This window comes from Chelonoidis abingdonii, chromosome 3 (genome assembly GCF_003597395.2).
Source record: "Chelonoidis abingdonii isolate Lonesome George chromosome 3, CheloAbing_2.0, whole genome shotgun sequence".
Taxonomy (NCBI): Eukaryota; Metazoa; Chordata; order Testudines; family Testudinidae; genus Chelonoidis; species Chelonoidis abingdonii.
Genome location: NC_133771.1, coordinates 126305787 through 126318461, shown reverse-complemented (window position 1 = coordinate 126318461; position 12675 = coordinate 126305787). Strand labels below are relative to the sequence as shown.

The following is a 12675-nucleotide window of genomic DNA, read 5'->3' as shown; positions in this document are numbered from 1 at the left end:
TACTTGTATGAGGTGAATTGAACGATACTATTTCTTTTGTTTTTTACAATGCAAATATTTGTAATAAAAATAAATATAAAGTGAGCACTATACACTTTGTATTGTTTTGTAATTGAAATGAATAGATTTGAAAATGTAGAAAACATCCAAAATATTTAAATAAATGGTATTCCATTATTGTTTAAAAATGTGATTAATCATGCAATTAATCTTTTTAATCACACAATTAATAGCAATTAATTTTTTAATCATTTGATAGCCCTAGTTAATATAAGTCATAATATTGATTATACTTCTGAACATAGAACACTCCTGTTGAAATTGGGACAATCTTTCAAAATTCAAGATAGGTGTCAACTATCTTTTCTCATGTTTTGAGTCAACCAAACCTCAGCTCTTGATGAAAATCAGTATTTATTTTTTCATGATCTGTAGAACAAAATCTGGGAATCCTAAAAGCTCCTGAATAAGCAAAGATGATAGTTTACTAGTAGTCCTTACTGTGCATTGCTGTGATAGTGGAGAATTTACTTCACATTCTCAAACTAATCTCATGCCTTTCCTTTCTATTCCAGTTTCAACATGCATTTTTGTGGTGGCACTCTGATAGCCCCACAGTGGGTTCTTACCGCCAAACACTGCTTAGAGCGGTAAGTGTCTATTGTAGCCAGCTGCAGATATTTCCTACAACTGGAGAGGAATATCAAAGGGGAAAAAAGTGTGCCTGGCAAGGTGTTTCTTTGATCTGTCTGAACCAGAAGCTGGTTTTTGCCAGGTGGGAATGAGTGACAGGGGATGGATCACTTGATGATTACCTGTTCTGTTCATTCACTCTCGGGCACCTGGAACTGGTCACTGTTGGAAGACAGGATACTGGGCTAGGTAGACCTTTGGTCTGACCCAGTAGGGCCATTCTTATGTTCTTAACCAGCCAATGCTGCACCTGCATGATGGCTCTTAGAGTGGTTAACTGCTCTGTTACTTCTCATCCCCAAGCTCAGTTCATTCAAGTTAGAGCAGAGAGAGAGAGAGAGGATGACAGTGAGGATCCTTACTGAATAATGTACCTGTTCATATCTGTAAGGGCAGCACATTCAGGCCCTGATTTTGTGCATGTGGAATAAGCAAGAGAGATGCTCAGATATCTCAAGAGAGCAACTTACTATATTGAGGAGTCACCCAGCTATGTGAAGCTGACACACTGATGGTTGAAAAGAAAGCTTCATGTCATAATAAATGTTAGTGGGATACGTGAAAAGACCTTAATAAGCAAAACTCTGCATCCAAAACAGAGTATCTAGTCATCTGACTTCATGGTTGCTGTAGCTATAAGAGTTAGAATATTTGCAGTTTTATTGTTGCATTCAAACTGTCACGTAGATGACATTTATAGATGAAAAATCCCAGCTGAGACCAGAACGTGCTTTGTTTTTCAGATTCTGATACAAAGAGATGACCAAAAATATGATTTCATAGACCTAAAGGCCAGAAGGGACCATTGTGATAATCTAATCTAACCTCTGCACATTGCAGACCACAGAACCTTACCCACCTTCTCCTGTAATAGATCCTGAATCTCTGGCTGAATTACTGAAGTTCTCAAATCATGGTTTAAAGACTTCAAGTTACAGAAAATCCCCCATTTACTCAAGTTTAAACCAGCAAGTGGCCTGTGCCTAGCAGATAGCAAGTGTGAAAAATCAGGATGGGTGTCAAGCTTTTTTCCCCACTTTGAACTTTAGACTTCAAGAAGTGGGGACCTGCATGATCACTTTTGAGCTTAATTACTAGCTTAAATCTGGCACACTTCTGTTCCCCCAAAACCTTCCCTGGGGAACCCAAGACACAAACCCCTTGGGTCTTAAAACAAGGAGAATTTAACCAATCCCCTCCTTTTCCCCCCACCATCCCTGTGAGTTTAGACTCAATCCCTTGGATTCTAAACAAGGAAAAATCAATCAGGTCTTAAAAGAAAGCTTTTAATTAAGAAAGAAAAGGTAAAATTTATCTCTGTGAAATCAGGATGGAAATGCTTTACAGGTACTCAGATTCATATAGGACTAGAGGGACTTCCCTGCCCCTCCAGCCTGAGATTCAAAGTTACAGCAAACAGAGGTAAAAATCTTCCAGCAAAAGACACATTTACAAGTAAAAACAAACATAAGACTAATCCGCCCTTGCTAGCTATTACTTACATTTGAAACATGACAGACTGATTCAGAAAGATTTGGACACATAGCGGTGTGTAGTCGGTCCCTCTTAACCCAAAAGCGAACCAACCCAACAAAACAAAAAGCACAAACAAAGACTTCCCTCCCCCGAGATTTGAAAGTATCTTGTCCCCCTGTTGGTCCTCTGGTCAGGTGTCAGCCAGGTTTACTGAGCTTCTTAACCCTTTATGGGTAAAAGAGACATTAACCCTTAACCATCTGTTTATGACAATGGGGTTGTGGGGTAATAGGTGCCTATATAAGAAAAAGCCCCAAATATCGAGACTATTCCTATAAAATCAGGATATTTGGTCATCCTACCTGTGCCCCATGGTGCAGAAGAAGGCAAAACCCCCCCAGAGTCTCTGTCAATCTGACTTGAAGGAAAATTCCTTCCCATCCCCAAATATAGCGATCAGTTGAACCCTGAGCATGTCAGCAAAACCCACTGACCAAACTCCTGGGAAAGAATTCTAAGTAATAACTCAGAGCCCACCCCATCTAGTGCCCCATCTCTGGCCATTCGGGATTTTTGCTAGTAGCAATCACAGATGGGTCACATGCCATTGTAGGCAGTCTCATCATATCATCCCCTCCATAAACTTATCAAGTTCAGTCTTGAAGCTGGTTAGATTTTGCAGCCCCCACTACTTCCCTTGGAAGGCTGTTCCAGACCTTCATTCCTCTGATGGTTAGAAACCTTCTTCTGATTTGAAGCCTGAACATGTTGATGGCCAGTTTATAGCCATTTGTTCTTGTGTCAGCACTGGCACTTAACTTAAATAACTCCTCTCCCTCCCTGATGTTTGTCCCTCTGATGTATTTATAGAGAGCAATCATACCTCCCTTGGCCTTTGTTTGGTTAGGCTAAGCAAGCCATGCTCCTTGAGTCTCCTTTTATAAGGAAGAGTTTCCAGTCCTCTGGTCATCCTAGTAGCCCTTCTCTTCACTGTTCCAGTTGGAATTCATCTTTCTTAACCATGGGAAACCAAAACTGAACACAGTATTACAGATAGAGTCCCACCAGTGTATTGTATAATGGCAATAGCACTTCCCTATCTCTACTGGAAATACCTCACCTGATACACCCTAGGATTGCGTTAGTTTTTTTCATGACCACATTACATTGGCGGCTCATAGTCATCAACAAATACACCCAGATCTTTCTCCTCCTCTACTGATAAATCCCCAGTTTATAGCAAAAATTCTTTTTGTTAGTCCCTAAATGCATGACCTTGCACTTTGCACTTTCATCCCATTTCTATTACTCCAGTTTATAAGGTACTCCAGATCTTCTTGTATGATATTCTGGTGCTCCTCTGTATTAGCAATACCTTCACACTGTGTCATGTGCAAATTTTATTGGTACATCCCCACTTTTTGTGCCGAGGTAGTGAATGAAAATGTTAACTAAGATTGGTCCCAGAATTGATCCCCAAAGAACTCCACTACTAACCTCCCTCCAGCCTGACAGTTCACCTTTCAGTATGATCCGTTGTAGTCTCCCCTTTAGCCAGCTCCTTATCTACCTTTCAATTCTCATATTAATCTCCATCTTCCCCAGTTTAACTAATAATTTCCCATGTGGAAGTGTATCAAATTGCCTTACTGAAATCCAAGTAGGTTAGATCTTGTGCTTTTCCTTTGTCTAAAAAATCAATCTTCTCAAAGAAATATCTACCTTTTGTAAAACCATGTTATACTTTATCCCAATTACCCTTTACCATTATGTCGTTAACTATTTTCTCTTTCAAAATTTGTTCCAAGACCGTGCATACAATTGAGGTCAAACTAATGAGCGTGTAGTTTCCTGGATCACTTTTTTCCCTTTCTTAAAAATAGGAACTATATTAGCAATTCTCCAGTGATAGGGTACAGCCTCCAAGTTTACAGATACATTAAAAATCCTTGCTGTTGGGCTTGAGATTTGATGTGGCAGTTCCTTTAATATTCTGGGATGTGCAGTGTGACAAATTTTATACTAGTTAGAGGACTCTACCTACTACTAGCTTTAGCACAATATGAAAGATTTAGTAGGAATAACAGTGAAAACACCCTCACGAGAAACCTATCCCCTCCCACCACCCTAGCTTCAGCTAAAAGGAAGGATGCTGTGATTAATACCATGGTGCTATCTCCTGAACTTACTGAAGGAGCTATCCTTCATACCAGTGTCTGGTAGGTCGATGCCTGATAAAAGTGACGCTCCCTTGTTTATGTAGGCTCTTGAACACCACACCCATCACTGTAGTAATCTGTGCACCCCATCCACCCCTCCCATGCCTGCCTTCCTCTGGTTGCTGATAGAGTTCCTCCTCCCTCTACCCTCATCCTATTCCTAGCACCTCATTCTAACCATGGCACCATTCTGCGCTCCCCCACTTTTCTGGGTGTTGCAAAAACAGATGGGCTCTCCACCACTCTATCGATCCGCCGACCGGCTGCTGCTGCATAGGGAGGGTTTATGTCAACACTCTTCTACCCTTTTCCCAGTCTCTTGGTTGCTGGGGCAGAGGAGGAGACCGTATGTCTACCCCTTGTTTTGGGTCTTCCTCCCCAGTAAATAGCTCCGCTACCTGCCTCTGTTACTGCTTGTACCTTGGTCAAACATTGTCATTTTCACTGTACCCCCTATGCACCTTCCCTCATAGGATTTTGAGTAGCAGCTGTGAAATTGATCACATGTCCACTGTTGCTACTTGGGAAAGCTCTGAGCAGCAGCAAAGCCACCAGAGCAGTATATCTGCAGATTCAGGAAGAAAACATGACATCACTTTATAGACTCTGGATTTCTTGATAACTATAAGAGCTAACATTTAAAAAAACTAGTGCTTAGATTTTTGCAAAAATCAGTGTGTCCCAGCTCCCTATCAACTACAGTTCTCCAGGACTTGCTCCCCACTCAGCAGGGGTGCAAGCCCTGATTATCTGTATAGAACCTCATCATATGCAATCACCTCTTACAGGTCATCCAGGCCTTCTTCATATAGAATCTTCCTTGGACTACATACTGAAACGGCAAACGAGGCGTCTGTGCAAATCCGAGATGTTGAGAGAATATTCAAGGAACCTGGTGGGGCAGACATTGCCTTGCTGAAGATGCGCAGGTATCATTTCAATCAAAGCTTTCCCCCTAAAGCCCTTTAGGCCAAAGTCATGAATGTCCTTGTCTGGATTTAGATTTGACAAATAAGTGGTGTGGAAGTGACTAGTTAATGGACAGTGGGCAGCTACCCATACCACAAAGTGTATAAAGTCATTTCTAAGCATTTCTTACAAGCTTCAAAACTGTGTTCACATCTATGCAGAATACATATTAATGACAGGTAAGCATACTGAAAATACTACAGAACAGACCAGTTTCCATCATAGAAACGTTGGACTGGAAGAGACCTGGAGACATCATCTAGTCCAGCCTCCTGCACTGAGGCAGGACCAAGTAAACCTAGACCATTCAGCCAGGTGTTTGTCTAACCTGTTCTTAAAAACCTCCAATGATCGGATTTCCACAGCATCCCTTGGAAGCCCATTCTAGAGCTTAACTACCCTTATAGTTAAAAGTTTTTCTTAATATCTAACCTAAATCTCCCTTGCTGCAGATTAAGCCCATTACACTTCTAGTCCTATCTTCCATGGACAGGGAGAACAACTGATCACTGTAGCCCATGAAAGCTTATGCTCAAATAAATTTGTTAGTCTCTAAGGTGCCACAAGTACTCCAGTTCTTTTTGCGGATACAGACTAACACGGCTGCTACTCTGAAACCTGTCCTCTTTATAACAGCATTTAACATCTTTGAAGACTGTTATAGGTCTCCCATCAAGCTTCTTTTCTCAAGATGAAACATAGTTAAATTACTTGGTTTGACTAAAGAGATTTTAAAGGAATATGGCAGGAAGAATTTTCCAAGTTGCACTTCTGTATTACATAAATCAAAATTACACTTACGTGTCAAACACATTCCAAAAGGATTCCAAGAGGTTTAATAATGTCCCCTGCCCTGACTCCTGCATGCCTCTCCTACCCCGCCCTCTGCCCTGACTTCTGCATCCTCCTCACACTTCCCCAGCCCCCTGCCCTGACTCTTGCACCTCCCCCACCCTCCCACCCCCCCTCACACACACAAAGACCTCTTTCCTCCTTGACTCCTGCAACCCCCCACACCCTAAGCCCCCTGCCCTCCCTGCCTCCTGCACCCCCCTTACACATTCCCAGCCCTGACCCCGGCACCCCCCCACCACATCCCCACCTGCACCCCTCGCACTAAACAGGAGCTGTCCCAGGTAAGTGCTCCACACCCCAACCCCCTGCCTCAGCCCTGAGCCCACTCTTGCACCTAACTCCTGGCCAGACCCCACACCCCAAGGGTTTTTTTTTTAAAAATTTATAAAGTGCTCTAATCCAAAGTGCTTTGCAATAGTTAGCTAATGGTACAAACAACATTTGGAAAGACCATTAAGTGATCTGCTGAGACCCTCAGCGATTTTCACATGGTCTGTGGAAAAATAAGTCAGATTACAAAAACAATCAAGGTACCTCACTTTATTTTCATTTACTTCCTATTATTTATAGGAGGAGGATGAAGAAAAAAGGTTGAAAAACAGGGGGGGGGGCGGAAGATAAGAGAGAATGTTCTTTTTCTTGGCTGGGTCCCAAGGAAGGGCCTCAAAAATGAAGCTGAGCACAGGGACCCACTAACCCTAAATCTGCCACTGCCTAATAGATAATTTCTAAAATTAGGAGTCAGAACTTGGAGAGAAGTCAGAGGTATGGTCTGACCCTGAAAAAGCTCTGTTCCATTTTCAACCTACGCAAGCCACAATTTGAAGTCTAAGCAGGCCCCCTGAGTTAGTCAGAAGCAATCCTATTTAAACCTGGCTCTTTGTCAATGCATGGAAAATGACCTGAAACCTGCTAGGTTTTGTGGTTTTCTGCTGCAGAAGATATTGTCTCCAAGATGAAAGAGATGGGTGTTATGCCCATGTCACACAGGTGTAAATGATTGCACAAAGTGCAAGGAAAGAATCGGATCCCCAGGCATCCAGCACCTGAATCTTGGTTGAATCCCAAGCTGGCCATTTGCATTGCTAGCAGATGGGCAGTTAAGACTCAAAATGGTTATGTTTAGGCATGTGACAGATGCATGTGGAGGACCCCTGCCAACAGAAACAGCATGGTTCTGTTACACTATTTTGGGAAGGGAAGAGACAAATTTGGGCGATTGAAAAGAGGGTGCCTTCCTGACTCCCCACAGGCTGGAATTCTGCAAGTGGCAGCACCACTGAGGAGGGGTGGGTGGAAGTGGAACAACAGTAGGGGTATGGCTGAAGCATCTTCTGCCTTGAGGCTCCCATCATTGTCTCCCATCTTGAGGGAGGGGTGAGATAGGGCTGCAGTAATGGTCATGGGGTGCCTTCATAGCTGCTCCTTGGCCTGGGTAGGAGGATTTCTTCCTCTGGAGGAACTACCCAGTGCCCAACCCATTTGAGTATTTAATGATGGGCTGAACATTTGGGCCTCGATACAATAATAGTCAGGCATCTCTTGTGGTACACTGAAAATGCCTGTGTATATTTGCATTTGCCTGAAGCCCTGTCCAGGGTCCTGCTTAGACATCCAAGCACGCATCTTTGAAATCAGATCTGTCACGCTGTGGCTTGGCAAATTCTTTGATTTATTTAATGTTATTTCTTCCCCTCCAGAAGGATCTGCCAAGTCTCTCCAGCTGCTTGTCATTTCTCCCCTTGCCTGTACATGCACCACCCTGTGGGAGAGTCCTAAGAAGAAAACTGTTTTGGGCCAGAGAGAACACGTCACTTAAAAAAAAATGTTCTACTTCAAGACTTGTAGGGCTGCACATAGGTGCTGAGCACCAACAGCTCTCCTTGACTTCTTTTGGGGATTGGTGCTCAGCACTTCTAAAAATCAAGCCCATTTTGCACCAGTTCTCCCTCCAGAGCCTCAGAATGTAGATGGCATCAGGGACAAGCCAGCTAAAGCTATGCTGCTGTGGATTTGGTTTTCATTTTGTTTTGTTTCAGTCCTGCAGTGATCAGCAATGAAGTGATCCCAGCTTGTTTGCCTTCAGAAAATGTGATGTTAGGAAACAGAGCAGAATGCTATGTGACTGGCTGGGGAGAAACCAAAGGTGAGGCACATTCAGTGCAGCTGAAAGATCAATGCAAACCCCAAATGTATGCAACCTCTGTGCTCGAAAAAACAAATCAATATACATCAGTATTTACCATACAGCAAATATCATTGAGCAATGCCATTCTTTCCATCTCCCTCTCTCTCAGAGTTTGATTCTCATAATTCAGGAGTGCTCCATTGAAATCCTCTTTATTCTCCTGTCTGGTGCCCCAGCGTGGGTTTCTGCACAGTCAGGAGGGATATTTTTCTAGCCTTGCCCCTACTGTAAACTGCATGATGTTGGCTTAGGTCATTCTCTTGAATAACTCTCTCACAAAGACTCCGGTCCTTACTCAGAAGGTGACTTCTTATCCACACTTTCAAAATCTGCCACATTGCCCTGCCTGACTAGAACGTTGCCTCCTATTCCAACTCCTTTCTCCGCTCAGTTACACAAGTGATGCCATTCCCCCATCCTGTGTCTGTCCTGTCTGGTTAGGCCGCAAGCTGTTCCAGGACTATCAGCTACTTTGTGCGTGTACAATGCCTAGCACATTGGGGCCTATTCTTGGTTGGTCCTTAGCCAGTACATATGGTTCCTAATAATGACAATACCCCCATTTGATTCCCACTCCCATCTCTGCACATTTTTCCAGAAGAAATGTCCTTCACATACCTGTTTGCCAGCCCACCGCTCTCACTTTAAGACCCTCCTCTTAAAAACCCATTTCTTCAAGATGAGAGGCGCAGCTGTACTCAGCATTCCCAGTCTCCACAGTGATTGGGACCTATGTCTTTATGATGTTTCAAGCAAACTGTCTATCAGATTCCTGCTCTCAACTGCGGGTTTCTTTGACCTCAGGGGGTTCTGTGGCATCTTGCAGGTGGGTAGATGCATATTTGAAATGTTATATCCCAACATCACACTGGCTTTCAGGTGTTTTGACCAGGCAGATTTTCCCACCCTGAGGTTTAACATACTTGAGCTAGATTTAAAATAAATCCAAGCTAATTTCTTCATCTTTTTTGCTGAATCAGCCATGCTACTATTGCACCCTAATGAAATCCTATCAATACTAAACAATCTGTGTCAATACTAATACAGTATTGACTGCTGCTTTTTATTTATTTATTTCAAAGCACTTTACAAAGGAAAATAATCAGTATTATCTCCATTTTGTAGATGGGGAAAATGAGGCTCAGAAAAGTTAAGTGACTTGGGCAAAGAATCCCATTGACTTCAACGGGCTTTGGATCCGGCCCACAGTGAGTCAGTGGCAGAGCCAAGAACAGAAGCCAGGTTTCTTGATTCCCAGGCTAACACCTTATCCATGGGATCATACTGCCTCTGCTATGGAGTTTTTTTTTTTCTGTGAAATTTATACTTATTTTGTTGTTCATTCACAAAGATACTGGTGGAGAAGGTAAACTTAAAGAAACTGGCTTCCCTGTGATAGAGAATAAAGTGTGCAATCGCCCCGAATTTCTGAATGGCAAAGTCAGAAACCATGAGCTCTGTGCTGGGAATATTGATGGTGGTACTGACAGCTGCCAGGTAAGAAAAGACTGGTGACATCAAAACTGACTTTGAGCATAAACAAGACAAATGACACTTGGGGCTCTGTTCTTTAGGAGCACGATATTAGCCTCAGCAACTCATGGCTCAATACGAAGTGAAGAGCTGAAAATACATACAGAATCTAGTTCTCCCTCGCTCCTCCTTCCATTGGTACAATCAGAGCTGGAGATCATTCATAGCTAGATTGTCCCCTTCATCCTAAGCAGTGAATAGGTGTGAAAATCTACAGTTCAGCCCGTGTGTATGTATTCCATGCTGTATTCCTTAGACCCATCTCTTGTTAGGGGAAAGTGTGTTAGTGGTGAATGTTCATAAGTGTAGAAAGGCTTTTTTTTAGTCCAAAGGATTAGGACTGAAGTGTTTCCAGTTTTCTGATTTCCTTGAATATGTGAAAGGACTTTAGAAATTCTTGTTAATCTAACTGAATAAAGGGATCAAGCTGGGAGCTTTCCTCATTGAAAAGCTGAGACTCCTTGGTAAAGAAGGCTGAAAGTAAATATGAATCTGCTTGAGCAGACCTCCTGCACCAGCAATGTTAATGATATTTCCTGAGCATGCAGAAATTTCCATGATGAGCCTGTCGCCCAATGGGCATATGCACTTGAATCAGGGTTCTGATGTTTACAGGCAGTAGTTTGTGACCAGGTGGGACATAGGGTGTGAAGAAGCTACTGAATGTCTAGAATTTGGACAGAAGCTCAGATCTATTGTCTTGCTCCCTGGCTTTCCAGTGCTGCCTCCTGCTTTTCTGGCCAGCTGCCAAAAGGTTTTTTTTAAACCCTTTGATTCCCACCCCCTCCCCTGCTCACTCAGAGGAGATGCTCTCATTGCCAGCTGAGTTAGTGAGAGGGTAGCTACTAAGGTTCCTTTCTCTTTCCTGACCAGCTTATTTACTATGCTCACTGCCCTCTGCTTCTCCCCCAGCTCCCAATTGTGTGTGGGTCTCACTGTGTAGGAGGAATTGGGAGTAAGAAGGCAGAGAAGTCAGCTGTCTCACAGGCAGCAGTAGCACAGTAGTAGTGCCACCCCACTTGAAGAGCCAAGGCTTCAGCGGGCAAGGAGTAGGAGAACTGATGGGATGTTCTGAAGGAAGGAAGTGGAGGTGGGACGGAGAGGAACTCAATGGAGGAAGAACAGGGTTAACTGTGAAGTCAAATGCCCTTTGACATCATTCTCTGTTTCTACAAATATGTTTCATGCCTGGCTGTCTTGAGTACTGTGGATAAGATGCAGCTTTACAAAAAAGCAATATTGTCATTTCAGATATTTCAGTCCCTGCCCACCCCCTGCAGGGACCCTGTTCTGGTGCCTGCTCATGCCTTTCCCCAGCAGGGACCTCAGGTTTCCCTTGGCTGGGGAGTCACCCCCAGCAGTGCAAGTTAGGGCAGGATGGTCTAGTACGCTGTACCAGTAAGCTATTTACAGCCGGTACACTGTACCAGTAAGCTATTTACAGCCGGTATGCCATACTGGCAGGACACAGGAGGAGAAGAACGTGGGGTGGCCGCACGCCAGGAGCTCCTCCAACACAGCTACCACCCCTATCCCTTCCACACAGCTGTATGCCAGTGTCTCCTGTCTGGGGTCTGTACAGCACCCCCGCTGGAGGACAGGGCTGGAGGTGGGGCTTCGGGCCCTACAGTTCAGGACTCTCCCAGGAACCGCAGCAGCGAAAGGAGCAGAAGCGGGGCTGCTGTACAGACCCTAGACAGGACTCAGGAGACGCAGTTCCGTGGAAAGGCTCGGGACGGGGCTAGGGGTGCTACAGCCGCGCCGGAGGAGCTGCTGGTGCGGCCCCACATTCTGCGCCTTTCACCATTGCGGTTCCAGAGAGCCCTGCAGTTCAGACGTCTCCAGCACAGCAGGAGGAGGACAGAGCCCCCCCAGGTAATATGAAATGGATCATGGGAAGGGGAGCTGAGGGGGAGAGTATGGGGCCCAGACTGGGGGCAGGGTAGGGTCAATTGAGGAGTCACATGGGAGGTCACGTGGGGAGATCACATGCCCCTCTCCCCCTTTAGCTGGAGCAGTGTACCAGTGAGAAATGAATTCTACTTGTACCACTAGTGTCCCCTCTGTTACATGAGCTGGTGCTGCCAGGAGTCGAGTTTTCCATGGACTCCCCTGCACTCCACTGTGCAGGAACAGACTCCCTATGCACTAGGTCGCAACACCATTTGGCCTGGTTACCCCTCCATCTGGACGGAGGGGTGGCTGGGCCGAATTTCAGTGGCATTGCACCCACTCAGCTGAAGTGATGCAACAGTCATAATTTCCTATAAGACTGTTGCTTAAAAGTGGTGAGGTAACGGTCTTCACAGCGTATGGAACTTTGACCAAAAACCTTGGGTCTGACAGGGAACATTCACACCCCACCAGGTCCCTTAATTGGCACCACAGCAAAAAAAACCAAAAAAAAAAACCCATGTAGGCAGGGAAAGCATAGCTCCCTGGCGCCAGCTGAGGTGTTTTCTTATGACCACATACTTGGCCGTGGAGATATTTCCACTTCTGTGCCTCTGACCCGAATGTTACTGTTTGCATATCGTGCTCTCAATAAGGTAGCAACCCTCTTTCTTCTTCTTTGTAGGGTGACAGTGGAGGACCTCTAATATGTAAAGAGCAAGAAACATTCTTCGTTCATGGCGTCACCTCTTGGGGTCTGGGCTGTGCTCAACCCATGAAGCCTGGTGTTTATGCCCGAGTTTCTAGGTTTGTTGGTTGGATTGAGAGGGTAATGAGTACTGGCTGAGT

General features: G+C 44.4%; 1 protein-coding gene across 1 annotated transcript in view; it reads left to right on the top strand.

Annotated features, from left to right (window-relative positions):
• The window catches only part of PLG (plasminogen), a 53853-nt gene extending 41178 nt beyond the window's left edge, over positions 1-12675 (top strand). Inside the window, exons 15-19 of the mRNA XM_032793183.1 lie at positions 576-650; positions 5177-5317; positions 8252-8358; positions 9752-9897; positions 12512-12675. Coding sequence (XP_032649074.1) covers positions 576-650; positions 5177-5317; positions 8252-8358; positions 9752-9897; positions 12512-12673 — 631 coding nt within the window. The 3' untranslated portion in view covers positions 12674-12675. The remainder of the gene's footprint in view (positions 1-575; positions 651-5176; positions 5318-8251; positions 8359-9751; positions 9898-12511) is intronic.